Source organism: Rhinatrema bivittatum, chromosome 16, assembly GCF_901001135.1.
Source record: "Rhinatrema bivittatum chromosome 16, aRhiBiv1.1, whole genome shotgun sequence".
In the NCBI taxonomy this organism is placed as follows: domain Eukaryota; kingdom Metazoa; phylum Chordata; class Amphibia; order Gymnophiona; family Rhinatrematidae; genus Rhinatrema; species Rhinatrema bivittatum.
Genome location: NC_042630.1, coordinates 10,455,394 through 10,473,622, shown reverse-complemented (window position 1 = coordinate 10,473,622; position 18,229 = coordinate 10,455,394). Strand labels below are relative to the sequence as shown.

The window sequence follows — 18,229 nt, the reverse complement described above, 5'->3', positions numbered from 1 at the left end:
TATCATGCGTATGCGTATGATCCAAAAGTAGATATAGAGGGGAGATTATCACAAGATAGGATTGGTGAGCTTCTGACATGACTTCATTTTAGCTGGTACGTATATGCAGATTTTCATGTGGATACTAACGTGAGTTAAAAAGACATCTGCTGAACAATACTGGGCCACATAACTGGATACAAAGTTTGTGAAGGCTACAAGCTCAACAAGTTTGTGTCCAACATTGCCAGCTAAACTGTATAATTAAAACAGATTGCCTGATATGGAGAATACTAACAGCTTCATCTCAGTGCAGTTTTCACAGATGCTCACATTAAAACTGCAGGGGCCATCACATGGCTCAGCATCCATCTCGCATCACTCAAGCCTGCACACAGTTTAGTTCAGTTGCACATTTCCTATCCACCATTCCCTTATCTCCTCTGTCACACACCCCCCAAATCCGCTCCACTCAAACAACCACCCCGTCCCCCAGCCCTTCTTCCACACATCCCCATGCTCTCTTTAACCTGCCCATCTCTCTTCCCGGTCCCTCCTGCCTGCCACATTGATCAAGCCAACAGGAACCGGAGCTGGGTGGTGGCATCTCAGGCCACATTCTCCCCCTCTGCTACCCAGGGCACAACTGATGCTTTGAACCGAGGAGGGACGCTTTACTGCCATGCATTCAACAGACCAGTTGTGTCCCAGGAGACAAAGGACAAGGATGCAGTTCGAGGTTCTGCAGCTCTCCCGCTTTTCCTGTTGCCAAATCAGCGTCTGGTGGGGGGGGGGGGAATGGGGAAGGGGAAGGAAGTTACAAAACGCACTACCGGCCCTCTCCCACCCCCCTAACCCATCCCATCCCCAATCTCCCATGACGATTCCACGGGAACCAGCAGATTTCATGGCAAGGGATGGGTTTCTGGGGGGGGGCCCTTCCACAACCCACAGAATTAGTTAACTCATATACATAGACGTATTTCCTTTTTGCCCTGTCTCATTGCTCCCCCTTCTCAGTGCATCCCTCGCATTCATTTTCCTCTGCCCTTCTCCCCTTCCCCTCTGCCATGACCCTCTCCCAGATCCCCTTAGTAAGCTATAGCACATAACATGAGCCTCTTTCCTGCAATGCACAGAAGTCTCTTCCCCTCGGTATCGGCTTCCCGTAGCAACACAGGATGGTGAGGTGTCTCGCTGTCTCACTGAAGGAAGCTGTGTCTGAACGGAAGCCTAGAAAATGCAGCGCGAAGGTCCACTGATGGCGTTGGTCCTAGAGAAAGCAAGGTTTTCTCGGCAGGCTATGATCCCTCGGACTGGCCTGGTGTAAGGGAATCCTGCACATGAGCTTTGGAGACCACTTCTACGTGGTCTCCAATGCTGATCTATATCATACAGATAATTTGTTTTCATTGCTCTATTTAAATATATCACATCCCAATAGAGAGGATAACAGCATTGCTGTCTTTGGACTTAGGTCACCCTTTGTTTCCTTGCTGTCAGCTTCCTCCAGGCCACTCTCACCTCCTGGTTCCTCAAGCTGTAGATGACGGGGTTCAGCATGGGGGTGACTGCCGTGTAAAACACAGACCCCGTCCCCCCTTTCCCAGCCAGGCAGGTGGCGGCCGCGCTCCCGTAGAACATGACCACCACCGCGAGGTGGGAGGCGCAGGTGGAGAAGGCCTTGCCCCTCCCCTCCCCGGCGGCGCGGCGCTTCTGCACGGCGGCCAAAATGTGGGCATAGGAGACTAAGATGACCAGGAAGCAGCTACTCAGGGCCACGCCAGTGAGCAGCAGGGCAGCTTCATTGGGGGAGGTGTCAGCACAGGAAAGCTCCAGCAGCTGGGGGGCATTGCAGAAAAACTGGTTGACCTGGTTGGGTCCGCAAAATGGTAACCGGGCTGCGAGCAGAGCATGGATCAACGAGTGCAAGCAACCGCCAACCCAGGAGCCGGCAGCCAAGTTGACACAGATATCTCTGTTCATGATCGCTGCATAGCGCAGTGGGCACCACACGGCCACATAGCGATCATAAGCCATCGCCGTCAACAGCATCAACTCTGTGGTGTTCAAGGCCGTCACCCAGAAGAGCTGCAGGAAGCAGTTTGGGACAGAAATACCTTGCCCCGGTTGGAGAAGGTCCACCAGCAGCCTGGGGACCGTGGTGGTGGAGGTGCAAATGTCCAGGAATGACAGGTTGGCCAGGAAGAAGTACATGGGGGTGTGGAGGCGGGTGTCCAGGCAGGCGAGGAGGAAGAGGAGAGTGTTCCCCTGCAGGGTGACCACATAGGTGAGGGAGAAGAGAAAGAAGAAGATCCCCCGCAGGACCGGAGACTCAGAAAGACCCAGAAGGAAGAACTCAGTCACTGAGGTTCGGTTCTCCCACCTCATCCATTCTCCTGGATTTACCTGAGGCAACGAAGGAAGAATAGAGGGAAGAACAGAGCAGTTACGTGACGTGGTGAAAGGTACGGACTAATTCCAGATCCCAACCAACAGAATCTCCCTGTCTCTAAGGTGTGCAGACACACTGCATGGGGCTCTCATACTGGGAATGGGATGTGAGTGAGAGAGAAGCTCCCTGCCTCTGAGGTGTGCAGGACACACTGCATGGGGCTCTCATACTGGGAATGGGATGTGAGTGAGAGAGAAGCTCCCTGCCTCTGAGGTGTGCAGACACACTGCATGGGGCTCTCATACTGGGAATGGGATGTGAGTGAGAGAGAAGCTCCCTGCCTCTGAGGTGTGCAGACACACTGCATGGGGCTCTGATACTGGGAATGGGGGTGTGAGTGAGAGAGAAGCTCCCTGCCTCTGAGGTGTGCAGACACACTGCATGGGGCTCTGATACTGGGAATGGGGTGTGAGTGAGAGAGAAGCTCCCTGCCTCTGAGGTGTGCAGACACACTGCATGGGGCTCTGATACTGGGAATGGGGATGTGAGTGAGAGAGAAGCTCCCTGCCTCTGAGGTGTGCAGACACACTGCATGGGGCTCTGATACTGGGAATGGTGTGTGAGTGAGAGAGAAGCTCCCTGCCTCTGAGGTGTGCAGACACACTGCATGGGGCTCTCATACTGGGAATGGGATGTGAGTGAGAGAGAAGCTCCCTGCCTCTGAGGTGTGCAGACACACTGCATGGAGCTCTGATACTGGGAATGGTGTGTGAGTGAGAGAGAAGCTCCCTGCCTCTGAGGTGTGCAGACACACTGCATGGGGCTCTCATACTGGGAATGGGATGTGAGTGAGAGAGAAGCTCCCTGCCTCTGAGGTGTGCAGACACACTGCATGGAGCTCTGATACTGGGAATGGTGTGTGAGTGAGAGAGAAGCTCCCTGCCTCTGAGGTGTGCAGACACACTGCATGGGGCTCTCGATACTGGGAATGGGATGTGAGTGAGAGAGAAGCTCCCTGCCTCTGAGGTGTGCAGACACACTGCATGGAGCTCTGATACTGGGAATGGGGTGTGAGTGAGAGAGAAGCTCCCTGCCTCTGAGGTGTGCAGACACACTGCATGGGGCTCTGATACTGGGATGGTGTGTGAGTGAGAGAGAAGCTCCCTGCCTCTGAGCTGTGCAGACACACTGCATGGAGCTCTGATACTGGGAATGGTGTGTGAGTGAGAGAGAAGCTCCCTGCCTCTGAGGTGTGCAGACACACTGCATGGGGCTCTGATACTGGGAATGGGATGTGAGTGAGAGAGAGCTCCCTGCCTCTGAGCTGTGCAGACACACTGCATGGGGCTCTGATACTGGGAATGGTGTGTGAGTGAGAGAGAAGCTCCCTGCCTCTGAGGTGTGCAGACACACTGCATGGGGCTCTCATACTGGGAATGGGATGTGAGTGAGAGAGAAGCTCCCTGCCTCTGAGGTGTGCAGACACACTGCATGGAGCTCTGATACTGGGAATGGTGTGTGAGTGAGAGAGAAGCTCCCTGCCTCTGAGGTGTGCAGACACACTGCATGGGGCTCTCATACTGGGAATGGGATGTGAGTGAGAGAGAAGCTCCCTGCCTCTGAGGTGTGCAGACACACTGCATGGAGCTCTGATACTGGGAATGGTGTGTGAGTGAGAGAGAAGCTCCCTGCCTCTGAGGTGTGCAGACACACTGCATGGGGCTCTGATACTGGGAATGGGATGTGAGTGAGAGAGAAGCTCCCTGCCTCTGAGCTGTGCAGACACACTGCATGGAGCTCTGATACTGGGAATGGTGTGTGAGTGAGAGAGAAGCTCCCTGCCTCTGAGGTGTGCAGACACACTGCATGGGGCTCTCATACTGGGAATGGGATGTGAGTGAGAGAGAAGCTCCCTGCCTCTGAGGTGTGCAGACACACTGCATGGAGCTCTGATACTGGGAATGGTGTGTGAGTGAGAGAGAAGCTCCCTGCCTCTGAGGTGTGCAGACACACTGCATGGAGCTCTGATACTGGGAATGGTGTGTGAGTGAGAGAGAAGCTCCCTGCCTCTGAGGTGTGCAGACACACTGCATGGGGCTCTGATACTGGGAATGGTGTGTGAGTGAGAGAGAAGCTCCCTGCCTCTGAGGTGTGCAGACACACTGCATGGGGCTCTCATACTGGGAATGGGATGTGAGTGAGAGAGAAGCTCCCTGCCTCTGAGGTGTGCAGACACACTGCATGGGGCTCTCATACTGGGAATGGGATGTGAGTGAGAGAGAAGCTCCCTGCCTCTGAGCTGTGCAGACACACTGCATGGAGCTCTGATACTGGGAATGGGGTGTGAGTGAGAGAGAAGCTCCCTGCCTCTGAGGTGTGCAGACACACTGCATGGGGCTCTGATACTGGGGATGGTGTGTGAGTGAGAGAGAAGCTCCCTGCCTCTGAGCTGTGCAGACACACTGCATGGAGCTCTGATACTGGGAATGGTGTGTGAGTGAGAGAGAAGCTCCCTGCCTCTGGGGTGTGCAGGATCACTGCACGGGGCTCTGATACTGGGAATGGTGTGTGAGTGAGAGAGAAGCTCCCTGCCTCTGAGGTGTGCAGGATCACTGCATGGGGCTCTGATACTGGGAATGGTGTGTGAGTGAGAGAGAAGCTCCCTGCCTCTGAGGTGTGCAGACACACTGCATGGAGCTCTGATACTGGGAATGGTCTGTGAGTGAGAGAGACGCTCCCTGCCTCTGGGGTGTGCAGACACACTGCATGGGGCTCTGATACTGGGGATGGTGTGTGAGTGAGAGAGAAGCTCCCTGCCTCTGGGGTGTGCAGACACACTGCATGGGGCTCTGATACTGGGAATGGTGTGTGAGTGAGAGAGAAGCTCCCTGCCTCTGGGGTGTGCAGGATCACTGCATGGGGCTCTGATACTGGGGATGGTCTGTGAGTGAGAGAGACGCTCCCTGCCTCTGAGGTGTGCAGACACACTGCATGGGGCTCTCATACTGGGAATGGGATGTGAGTGAGAGAGAAGCTCCCTGCCTCTGGGGTGTGCAGACACACTGCATGGGGCTCTGATACTGGGAATGGGGTGTGAGTGAGAGAGAAGCTCCCTGCCTCTGAGGTGTGCAGACACACTGCATGGGGCTCTCATACTGGGAATGGGATGTGAGTGAGAGAGAAGCTCCCTGCCTCTGAGGTGTGCAGACACACTGCATGGGGCTCTGATACTGGGAATGGGATGTGAGTGAGAGAGAAGCTCCCTGCCTCTGAGGTGTGCAGACACACTGCATGGGGCTCTGATACTGGGAATGGGGTGTGAGTGAGAGAGAAGCTCCCTGCCTCTGAGGTGTGCAGACACACTGCATGGGGCTCTCATACTGGGAATGGGATGTGAGTGAGAGAGAAGCTCCCTGCCTCTGAGGTGTGCAGACACCCTGCATGGGGCTCTGATACTGGGGATGGTCTGTGAGTGAGAGAGAAGCTCCCTGCCTCTGAGGGGTGCAGACTCACTGCATGGGGCTCTGATACTGGGGATGGTCTGTGAGTGAGAGAGAAGCTCCCTGCCTCTGAGGTGTGCAGACACACTGCATGGGGCTCTGATACTGGGAATGGTGTGTGAGTGAGAGAGAAGCTCCCTGCCTCTGAGGGGTGCAGACACACTGCATGGGGCTCTGATACTGGGAATGGTGTGTGAGTGAGAGAGAAGCTCCCTGCCTCTGAGGTGTGCAGACACACTGCATGGGGCTCTGATACTGGGAATGGGGTGTGAGTGAGAGAGAAGCTCCCTGCCTCTGAGGGGTGCAGACACACTGCATGGGGCTCTGATACTGGGAATGGTGTGTGAGTGAGAGAGAAGCTCCCTGCCTCTGAGGGGTGCAGACACACTGCATGGAGCTCTGATACTGGGAATGGTGTGTGAGTGAGAGAGAAGCTCCCTGCCTCTGAGGCTGTGCAGACACACTGCATGGGGCTCTGATACTGGGAATGGTGTGTGAGTGAGAGAGAAGCTCCCTGCCTCTGAGGTGTGCAGACACACTGCATGGGGCTCTGATACTGGGAATGGTCTGTGAGTGAGAGAGAAGCTCCCTGCCTCTGAGGTGTGCAGACACACTGCATGGGGCTCTGATACTGGGAATGGTGTGTGAGTGAGAGAGAAGCTCCCTGCCTCTGAGGTGTGCAGACACACTGCATGGGGCTCTGATACTGGGAATGGTGTGAGAGTGAGAGAGAAGCTCCCTGCCTCTGAGGGGTGCAGACTCACTGCATGGGGCTCTGATACTGGGAATGGTGTGTGAGTGAGAGAGAAGCTCCCTGCCTCTGAGGTGTGCAGACACACTGCATGGAGCTCTGATACTGGGAATGGGGTGTGAGTGAGAGAGAAGCTCCCTGCCTCTGAGGTGTGCAGACACACTGCATGGGGCTCTGATACTGGGAATGGTGTGAGAGTGAGAGAGAAGCTCCCTGCCTCTGAGGTGTGCAGACTCACTGCATGGGGCTCTGATACTGGGAATGGTGTGTGAGTGAGTGAGACGCTCCCTGCCTCTGAGGTGTGCAGACTCACTGCATGGGGCTCTGATACTGGGAATGGTGTGTGAGTGAGAGAGAAGCTCCCTGCCTCTGAGGTGTGCAGACACACTGCATGGGGCTCTGATACTTGGGAATGGTGTGTGAGTGAGAGAGAAGCTCCCTGCCTCTGAGGTGTGCAGACTCACTGCATGGGGCTCTGATACTGGGAATGGTGTGTGAGTGAGAGAGAAGCTCCCTGCCTCTGAGGTGTGCAGGATCACTGCACGGGGCTCTGATACTGGGAATGGTGTGTGAGTGAGAGAGAAGCTCCCTGCCTCTCAGGGGTGCAGACACACTGCATGGGGCTCTGATACTGGGAATGGTGTGTGAGTGAGAGAGAAGCTCCCTGCCTCTGAGGTGTGCAGGATCACTGCACGGGGCTCTGATACTGGGAATGGTGTGTGAGTGAGAGAGAAGCTCCCTGCCTCTGGGGTGTGCAGGATCACTGCACGGGGCTCTGATATTGGGAATGGTGTGTGAGTGAGAGAGAAGCTCCCTGCCTCTGGGGTGTGCAGACACACTGCATGGGGCTCTGATACTGGGGATGGTGTGTGAGTGAGAGAGAAGCTCCCTGCCTCTGGGTGTGCAGACTCACTGCATGGGGCTCTGATACTGGGGATGGTGTGTGAGTGAGAGAGAAGCTCCCTGCCTCTGAGGGTGTGCAGACTCACTGCACGGGGCTCTGATATTGGGAATGGTGTGTGAGTGAGAGAGAAGCTCCCTGCCTCTGAGGTGTGCAGGATCACTGCACGGGGCTCTGATACTGGGAATGGTGTGTGAGTGAGAGAGAAGCTCCCTGCCTCTGAGGGGTGCAGACACACTGCATGGGGCTCTGATACTGGGAATGGTGTGTGAGTGAGAGAGAAGCTCCCTGCCTCTGAGGTGTGCAGACACACTGCATGGGGCTCTGATACTGGGAATGGTGTGTGAGTGAGAGAGAAGCTCCCTGCCTCTGAGGTGTGCAGACACACTGCATGGGGCTCTGATACTGGGAATGGTGTGTGAGTGAGAGAGAAGCTCCCTGCCTCTGAGGTGTGCAGACACACTGCATGGGGCTCTGATACTGGGAATGGTGTGTGAGTGAGAGAGAAGCTCCCTGCCTCTGAGGTGTGCAGACACACTGCATGGGGCTCTGATACTGGGGATGGTGTGTGAGTGAGAGAGAAGCTCCCTGCCTCTGGGGTGTGCAGACTCACTGCATGGGGCTCTGATACTGGGGATGGTGTGTGAGTGAGAGAGAAGCTCCCTGCCTCTGAGGTGTGCAGACACACTGCATGGGGCTCTGATACTGGGAATGGTGTGTGAGTGAGAGAGAAGCTCCCTGCCTCTGAGGTGTGCAGACACACTGCATGGGGCTCTGATACTGGGAATGGTGTGTGAGTGAGAGAGAAGCTCCCTGCCTCTGAGGTGTGCAGACACACTGCATGGGGCTCTGATACTGGGGATGGTGTGTGAGTGAGAGAGAAGCTCCCTGCCTCTGGGGTGTGCAGACTCACTGCATGGGGCTCTGATACTGGGGATGGTGTGTGAGTGAGAGAGAAGCTCCCTGCCTCTGGGGTGTGCAGACTCACTGCACGGGGCTCTGATATTGGGAATGGTGTGTGAGTGAGAGAGAAGCTCCCTGCCTCTGAGGTGTGCAGGATCACTGCACGGGGCTCTGATACTGGGAATGGTGTGTGAGTGAGAGAGAAGCTCCCTGCCTCTGAGGGGTGCAGACACACTGCATGGGGCTCTGATACTGGGAATGGTGTGTGAGTGAGAGAGACGCTCCCTGCCTCTGAGGTGTGCAGACACACTGCATGGGGCTCTGATACTGGGAATGGTGTGTGAGTGAGAGAGACGCTCCCTGCCTCTGAGGTGTGCAGACACACTGCATGGGGCTCTGATACTGGGAATGGGGTGTGAGTGAGAGAGACGCTCCCTGCCTCTGAGGTGTGCAGACACACTGCATGGAGCTCTGATACTGGGAATGGTGTGTGAGTGAGAGAGAAGCTCCCTGCCTCTGAGGTGTGCAGACACACTGCATGGGGCTCTGATACTGGGAATGGGGTGTGAGTGAGAGAGAAGCTCCCTGCCTCTGAGGTGTGCAGACACACTGCATGGGGCTCTGATACTGGGAATGGTGTGTGAGTGAGAGAGAAGCTCCCTGCCTCTGAGGGGTGCAGACTCACTGCATGGGGCTCTGATACTGGGAATGGTGTGTGAGTGAGAGAGAAGCTCCCTGCCTCTGAGGTGTGCAGACACACTGCATGGGGCTCTGATACTGGGAATGGTGTGTGAGTGAGAGAGAAGCTCCCTGCCTCTGAGGGGTGCAGACACACTGCATGGGGCTCTGATACTGGGAATGGTGTGTGAGTGAGAGAGACGCTCCCTGCCTCTGAGGTGTGCAGACACACTGCATGGGGCTCTGATACTGGGAATGGTGTGTGAGTGAGAGAGAAGCTCTCTGCCTCTGAGGGGTGCAGACTCACTGCATGGGGCTCTGATACTGGGAATGGTGTGTGAGTGAGAGAGATGCTCCCTGCCTCTGAGGTGTGCAGACACACTGCATGGGGCTCTGATACTGGGAATGGTGTGTGAGTGAGAGAGAAGCTCCCTGCCTCTGGGGTGTGCAGACTCACTGCATGGGGCTCTGATACTGGGAATGGTGTGTGAGTGAGAGAGAAGCTCCCTGCCTCTGAGGGGTGCAGACACACTGCATGGGGCTCTGATACTGGGAATGGTGTGTGAGTGAGAGAGAAGCTCCCTGCCTCTGAGGTGTGCAGACTCACTGCATGGGGCTCTGATACTGGGAATGGTGTGTGAGTGAGAGAGAAGCTCCCTGCCTCTGAGGTGTGCAGACTCACTGCATGGGGCTCTGATACTGGGAATGGTGTGTGAGTGAGAGAGAAGCTCCCTGCCTCTGAGGTGTGCAGACTCACTGCATGGGGCTCTGATACTGGGAATGGTGTGTGAGTGAGAGAGAAGCTCCCTGCCTCTGAGGGTGTGCAGACTACACTGCATGGGGCTCTGATACTGGGAATGGTGTGTGAGTGAGAGAGATGCTCCCTGCCTCTGAGGTGTGCAGACACACTGCATGGGGCTCTGATACTGGGAATGGTGTGTGAGTGAGAGAGAAGCTCCCTGCCTCTGAGGGGTGCAGACACACTGCATGGGGCTCTGATACTGGGAATGGTGTGTGAGTGAGAGAGACGCTCCCTGCCTCTGAGGTGTGCAGACACACTGCATGGGGCTCTGATACTGGGAATGGTGTGTGAGTGAGAGAGAAGCTCCCTGCCTCTGAGGGGTGCAGACTCACTGCATGGGGCTCTGATACTGGGAATGGTGTGTGAGTGAGAGAGATGCTCCCTGCCTCTGAGGTGTGCAGACACACTGCATGGGGCTCTGATACTGGGAATGGTGTGTGAGTGAGAGAGAAGCTCCCTGCCTCTGAGGGGTGCAGACTCACTGCATGGGGCTCTGATACTGGGAATGGTGTGTGAGTGAGAGAGAAGCTCCCTGCCTCTGGGGTGTGCAGACACACTGCATGGGGCTCTGATACTGGGAATGGTGTGTGAGTGAGAGAGACGCTCCCTGCCTCTGAGGTGTGCAGACACACTGCATGGGGCTCTGATACTGGGAATGGTGTGTGAGTGAGAGAGAAGCTCCCTGCCTCTGGGGTGTGCAGGATCACTGCACGGGGCTCTGATACTGGGAATGGTGTGTGAGTGAGAGAGAAGCTCCCTGCCTCTGGGGTGTGCAGGATCACTGCATGGGGCTCTGATACTGGGAATGGGGTGTGAGTGAGAGAGAAGCTCCCTGCCTCTGGGGTGTGCAGGATCACTGCACGGGGCTCTGATACTGTAACATTAATAACCCTGGTGGTACCTGCTCGCCTTCCATGGCCGTTTCGTGCACAATTTCTGAGGCCACGCTCTGCAGGTGTCCTGTGCCGTGTCCCCGTCACCCCCGAGGGAAAGCGCGGGGGAGCTCGAATCCTGGGGGACGGGGGAGAAAGGTGAGTGAGTGCTTCACACCGATAGGGCCCTCCATCTGAAAATCAACAGGAACACAGGAGATCCCCGCCCGCGCGCCCCCTCTCCCCCCCCCCCCCCCCCCCCTTTATATCCGTTTTTAAACTAAGAACGGAAGCAAAAGGGACTCAGCTTTACCGGGCACGCGCTGCCCTCCGACCGCAAGGTGGCACCTAAGTTACAGAGCCAACGCAGATATAAAAGACCAGGGGAGCCCGCCCTTCCCTCCGACCGCCCGACGGCTCTCGCTTTACGAGGTGGGGAGGGGGAAAAAAAAACTTCTTAAGTCTGCAGCAGAGGAGGGGGGAAATAAAATTAAATCCCTTCCCGACTCCTCCAATACGCCGGTGGGCTCATAACGGCCGGCGCACCGCTCTACCCGGCGCGTAACTTGCCTGCCGTGCCCCCCCGAGGTCTTTCTCTTCCGTAAAATATGTTCCCCCGCTGAAGTCTTAACCGATTTTAGCATCACATCCTTAGAATCTTGGCGCGCGTGGGGCTTTTAAAATTCGCCTTAATATGAGAACCCCGAGTCCCTTTATTAACTCTGGGGCCCTTCCTTGTAACTTTCCAAACATTTGGAGAGTCTTCTATAAGGACGGATGCCCAAAAGCTTAACCCTCCACTCCGATCATGAGCCGACCGAAGGCTTACCCAGGGGTTGGGATGAAATCTCCCTCCCCTAATCCTATCCCGCTCGTACAACGCACCCCAGTGCATGCCCGGCTCTGGCTGCCACTGCCTGGTTTACTCACTCGTTCCCGCCTCGCATCGCTTAATATTGCCAGAGAATTTTTTTTTTCCTGATGCTAGCAAGTATTGCAGGGCATAAAAAAAAAAACAAATTAAAAAAAAAACTCAAACAATCTCAGCAAAAAAAAAAAAAAAAGAGAAAAGAAAAAAAACAATGCAATCTCGAAGAGAAAGAAAAGCAAAGGGACATTTAGATAGTTGGAGAGGTTGAAGGTAGGTGACAAATCCATGCCAACCTGGTCTTCTTCTGGCAGTCTAATGGCTTTCCCTACCTTGCTTAGGTAGTTGGGTCGGGGCTGAATACAGAGAACATCCCTGGATTAAACCAGCCCAAGACCATCCAATGCCGTCGGACCACGGTTTAGATCGACTGTGCAGGGATGGTGGCACACCGGATCATCCTGGAGCGGGCACTGGCGTTCACCCTTCAGTTCGCTGGGTGGGAAAAGCTGCCAGCCACACAGTGAGGCAATGATACTTATCAGGTAGATCAGCCAATGCGAGGATCTCACACACTCACACACACACACACACACACACAACTAAGCCAACCCCCTTCCACCATCACTCACCTGGGGGGGGGGGGGGGATTGTAGGCTGTCACATAGGAACTAAAATACAACCTTCATGTTTCTCTCCCTTGCCAAATTCCTGGAGGATCTGCAGAAGCTTAAGCTTTCCATATGTCAAGCACACTGAGGGGGAATTGATATCTAAGGGAGAATTTCTGGTTGCATTAATGCAGCCTTCCGTGCATCACTTTTAACATGAATGCATCTGTGCCCTTGTAGGAGGAAGCATCTCCCTCCAAAGCTCTGGACAGGCAAATTATTTTCCCGTCATTACTCAGCTGGTGGAAGGAGGGGAGGCTGGACCCACCCCCTCCCCCTTCCCCAGATGTGTGCAGATGTTACAGCCCGAATCTTAAGCATTAACAGCCTTGCTCCCTGGTGTCATAAGATCTCAACCTGGTTCTGGGTTCTCTACAGCCCTCTTTGGTGCCTTTCGCAGGACCAGAAGCAGCAGGGCCGCAGGGGCCCAGGAAGTTAGGACACCAGCACTGAACGGAGATAGATCTGCCTCAGAGAGGAGAGAGATATCCACCTCGGAAAACAGGCGTCGCGTAGTAAAAAGAGCAGCTGCCCTTTCACTGGGTCAGAATCACTGTTGTGTAATGTGGAATGGGACACGCCCTTTCCTTGGGCTGGAGACCTGTCACTTCCTTTAGGTGGAATCAGGGTTAGAGGAGAACTGCCCATCTGGATTCGCCGCGTGCAATGCGAAAGGAGACCTGTCTTTTCCTCAACATGTTTGTGTGTGTGTGTGAGTGTGTGTGGGTGTGGGTGTGTGTGAGTGTGGGTGTGGGGGTGTGTGTGTGTGTGTGTGAGTGTGTGTGGGTGTGGGTGTGTGTGAGTGTGGGTGTGTGTGTGTGTGTGTGTGTGGTGTGTGTGTGTGTGTGTGTGTGGGTGTGGGTGTGTGTGTGTGTGTGGGTGTGGTGTCAGGGGATCTGCTTTACCCTCAGGCTGAAAGCAGAAGCTCTCATATTCCCAGATCGCAGACCTTCTCCACGATAACATTTTTTTTTTCTTCAAACCATAAACGTTTCATAATAACAACAATCGCGATTATGTGGACCAGGGAGAGACACCGATCAATGCCCACCGACAGCAGCAGTGCTTGTGTCTCATGCTCGGTCTCACAGCTCTAGTTATAGGCGTGGATAGGTGGGGACGGAGGGGGAGATGAGACACGATAGGCCACATTCCCCTTCCTGATTTCTGTCTCACGTCCACTCCGCCCCATCACCTCTATCACCAACCCCGCACACTCAAATGCCTGCACCATCTAATAGCTTTAAAGCCGTTCATCCATTTTCATCCAAATGTATACCAGAAGTAATAGAACACCTCATGACCCCCACCCCCGGTGCACGCTTAATGTGCCCGCAGTACCTCCAGCATTTACGAGTCCTGTTTTCTTTGCATTTCTTATAGGGAACTGGGGCACTGCAGCTCAGTTCAGTTGACACCTCAGGCAGATCAGGGCACGCCATGATGTCATCAAGCATCTTTAAAGCTGACCTATTATTTGTTGGCACTGAGCAATTTAAAAGTTGCCCTGCCATTTGTTAATAGTCATCTCTACATGCAAATTTCTGTACCAAAGAAGGAAATTGGGCATCAGGAAATGTTCAAACATCTCCTTGTTTTATTTTCATTTTGATTTATTTATCTGAAAACATTAGAGTTAATATAGAGCTGGGGCGGATATTCCAGCTTAGTGTAGCAAGAATAGCTAAGGCCAGGCTGAGGTAAAAGCAGCCTCCCACCCACCCCCATGCCCTGTGCCTGTAAGTTGGTGATGTGATCACATCATAAGGGCAACCAATTTCCTTTGGGGAGAATTATGCCTGGCAACCGTGTTCATACTTCAAGGACATCCGGCAAGTAGCACATGGAGTTTGGAGACCTTACAGCCATCTGCAGGCATTCCTTATCAACTCATAGATAGATAGCTAACCATCAAACATGACTAGCCCAAGAACAAAGCCATTCCAGACACGAATGGGTGGGCTCCCATGGTCCATTGGTCACTGGCTACTGAAGCAAAGAGTTTCTGCTCATAACTGTTTCTATTGACAATTGTTTCTGAAGCTAAATTGGAAACAAGAACAAACTTGTGATCTGCATGTACAGAGACCATCTACGGCATTCCATGCACGTGCGTGTTGGGGAAGTGGACCCTTGGACCGAGGTGGAGTTGATGCAACCTGCAGGGAGGAGCCCTGTAGTTCCCCACCATCAGCAGGCGCAGTTGGCTAGAGCAGAGGCCCAGCTGGAGCTTTACCACTTCCTGGTATCAGGATGATGGAGACAGGGTTTTTGTAGGAAGGCACTCTTTAATTCCTGGAAGGCGGCGATGGCTTCTGGAGACATAAGAACATAAGAAATTGCCATGCTGGGTCAGACCAAGTGTCCATCAAGTCCAGCATCCTTTTTTCCAACAGAGGCCAAACCAGGCCACAAGAACCTGGCAATTACCCAAACACCAAGAAGATCCCATGCTACTGATGCAATTAATAGCAGTGGCTATTCCCTAAGTAAACTTGATTAATAGCCGTTAATGGACTTCTCCTCCAAGAACTTATCCAAACCTTTTTTGAACCCAGTTACACTAACTGCACTAACCACATCCTCTGGCAACAAATTCCAGAGCTTAATTGTGCATTGAGTGAAAAATAATTTTCTCCGATTAGTCTTAAATGTGCTACTTACTAACTTCATGGAATGCCCCCTGGTTCTTCTATTATCCAAAATTGTAAATAACCAATTCACATCTACTCGTTCAAGACCGCTCATGATCTTAAAGACCTTTATCCTATCCCCCCCTCAGCCATCTCTTCTCCAAGCTGAACAGCCCTAACCTCTTCAGCTGTTCCATTCCCTTTATCATTTTGGTTGCCCTTCTCTGTACCTTCTCCATCGCAACTATATCTCTTTTGAGATGTGGTGACCAGAATTGTACACAGTATTCAAGGTGCGGTCTCACCATGGAGCGATACAGAGGCATTATGACATTTTCCGTTCTATTAACCATTCCCTTCCTAACAATTCCTAACATTCTGTTTGCTTTTTTGCCTGCTGCAGCACACTGAGCTGACGATTTTAAAGTATTATCCACTATGATGCCTAGATCTTTTTCCTGGGTGGTAGCTCCTAATATGGAACCTAACATCGTGTAACTACAGCTAGGGTTATTTTTCCCTATATGCAACACCTTGCACTTGTCCACATTAAATTTCATCTGCCATTTGGATGCCCAATCTTCCAGTCTTCCAAGGTCCTCCTGTAATATATCACCATCCGCTTGTGATTTAACTACTCTGAATAATTTTGTAGTTAAGATCCTTAGAAAAACTGAGAATGTCATCAAGATAAACGATGACCCAAACGTAGAGAATGTCTCTGAAGATTTCATTCATAATTTTCTGAAATGCAGCGGGTGTTTGTATAACCCAAAAGGCATTACTAGTTACTCATAGTGCCCATCTCGTGTATTGAATGTTGTCTTCCACTCATCCCCTGGCCGAATCCAGATTAAGTTATAGGCACCACAGCGGTCCAGCTTAGTGAAGACTCTCAATCCTTGGAGATGGTCAAATAACTTGGTGATAAGTGGTAAAGGGTAATGATCTTTTTTTGGAATCGCATTTAGCCCTCTGTAATTGATGCAGGGGCGTAGGGTGCCATCCTTCTTGGAGGTAAAAAAGAAGCCAGTCCCGGCCAAGGAGGTAGAGGGCCAAATGAAAGCCCAGTCAAAATTCTCCTGCGGGCACTAACCTTTAAAAAGGAGATAGCGCAGATTTTAAACTAGATTTTAAACCTCATTCCTCCAACTGCAAAACTCTTCTCTCCTCCCTCAACCATATGGGTTTCAGACAAATTGTGACAGAACCCACCCACAAAGCTGGTCATACTTTAGACCTGATCTTTATAAACGATGGTCTTTCATCCCACTCCACCCCAACCTGCCTTGCGGTTCCTTGGACGGACCACCTAGTCATTTCCTCAACGTTAAAGATCCTTGAGCCTCTTCCCCAAACAACTCAAACAATCACCATCTCAGTCAGGAAACAGTGCTCAGGAGATCACCTAAGCAAACACCTAGCCAAAGAACTAATGAATCTGGACCTCACTGACGCCAATTCAGCAACCTCATCATGGAGCAACATCACCAACAAGGTTGCAGATCAAGTGTGTCCCATGACAACAAAGTTTATCAACCCGGACAAAGACAACAGGAAACCTTGGTTCACCACAGAGCTGAAGACTCGTAAACACGAGCTTAGAAGCAAGGAAAACCAATGGTGTAAAAGCCCATCTACAACAACCCTCCTCAACTACAAATCATGCCTCAACACCTACAGAAACGAAATCAACAAAACAAAAAGAGAATTCTTCTCCAAAAAGATACACCACTTCTCATTTGACTCAAGAGCCCTCTTCTCTTATGTCTCAGCCCTCACTAAACCTCCTGGACCAAACATCCCAGATGAACAAGCTCTTAAAAAAGCCAGTGAGCTTGCCGACTTTTTCGACAACAAAATCACCGCACTCATAGCCCCCCTCAAAGGGCCTACGCCGCACACAAGCCACGCAAGCAACCACAGCCCGCAATCAGCTACAGCAACCACTCGTCAAACCAACACATACACAGCAGCGCTCGAAACTCTTGAACCCACGTCTACCCTAGAAATAGCGAACATCCTTAGGAAGATAAAACCGTCCTCTCACCCCTTAGACCATATACCATCAAACCTGCTGAGTTCAATCCCTGACATCATTGCCAAGCCAGTTGCAGATATCATTAACTGCTCCCTCGCCCAAGGCCAAGTTCCGGACCAACTCAAGTTAGCATTGCTCAAACCTCTCCTCAAAAAACCCAACCTTCCCACCACAGACCCGGCTAACTACAGACCTATAGCTAACCTCCCCATGCTAGCTAAAATCATGGAGAAAATTGTCAACAGACAACTTTCTGAATTCCTTGACGACAACATATCCTCACCACTAACCAATATGGATTCCGGAAGAAAAAGAGCACCGAATCCTTATTATCCACACTAACGGACACCATTATCTTCAATCTCGAAAAAGGCCAACCTTGTCTCCTCGCGCTTCTGGATCTTTCCTCAGCGTTCGACACCGTGAACCACCCTAGCCTACTACAACGTCTTACAGACATCGGCATCACAGGAACAGCTTTCCATTGGTTTAAGTCCTTCCTAGAGAACAGAACATACAAAGTTAAGATAAACAACAAGGAATCTCACCTCATCCAAGCCAAGATGGGGGTACCACAAGGATCATCACTCTCCCCCACCCTCTTCAACATTTACCTTCTCCCACTCTGTCATCTACTTACTAACCTCAAGCTCACCCATTTCTTATACGCGGATGATATACAAATTCTCATCCCTATCACGGAGACCATACACAAAACCATGGACTACTGGAAAAAATTCCTCTCATCCATCAACGATCTTCTAACCAGCCTCAACCTGGTTCTAAACACCAACAAAACGGAAATACTCATAATAGCACCGGATCAACCTGCCCCGCCAACATCCAGCAACTCTCCAGACACCTCAGGATATGCCACCGCACCTCAAGTCAGAGATCTGGGAGTACTACTAGACAACAGACTCAGCCTCAATAAATTCATAAATAACACTACAAAAGAATGCTTCTTTAAATTACAAGTGCTAAAGAAACTAAAGCCTCTTCTACTCTATAGGGATTTCCGCACAGTACTCCAAGCCATCATTCTCCCTAAACTAGATTACTGCAATTCACTCCTGCAGGGCCTTCCCGCATACACCACCAAACCACTCCAGATGGTACTGAATGCCACTGCAAGGATATTTACAAACGCCAAAAAAAGGGACCATATCACCCCGATCCTCCAGCATCTCCATTGGCTGCCCATCAAATATAGGATTCAGTTCAAAACCTGCATG

At 52.4% G+C, this 18,229-nt stretch overlaps 1 protein-coding gene across 1 annotated transcript; it reads right to left on the bottom strand.

Moving 5' to 3' along the window:
* Positions 1-1,452: 1,452 nt before the first annotated feature.
* Positions 1,453-2,370, bottom strand: LOC115078592 (olfactory receptor 5V1-like). Its single transcript, XM_029581523.1, has one exon. It carries the CDS (start codon positions 2,368-2,370, stop codon positions 1,453-1,455), a length of 918 nt encoding a protein of 305 aa, XP_029437383.1.
* Positions 2,371-18,229: the final 15,859 nt, after the last annotated feature.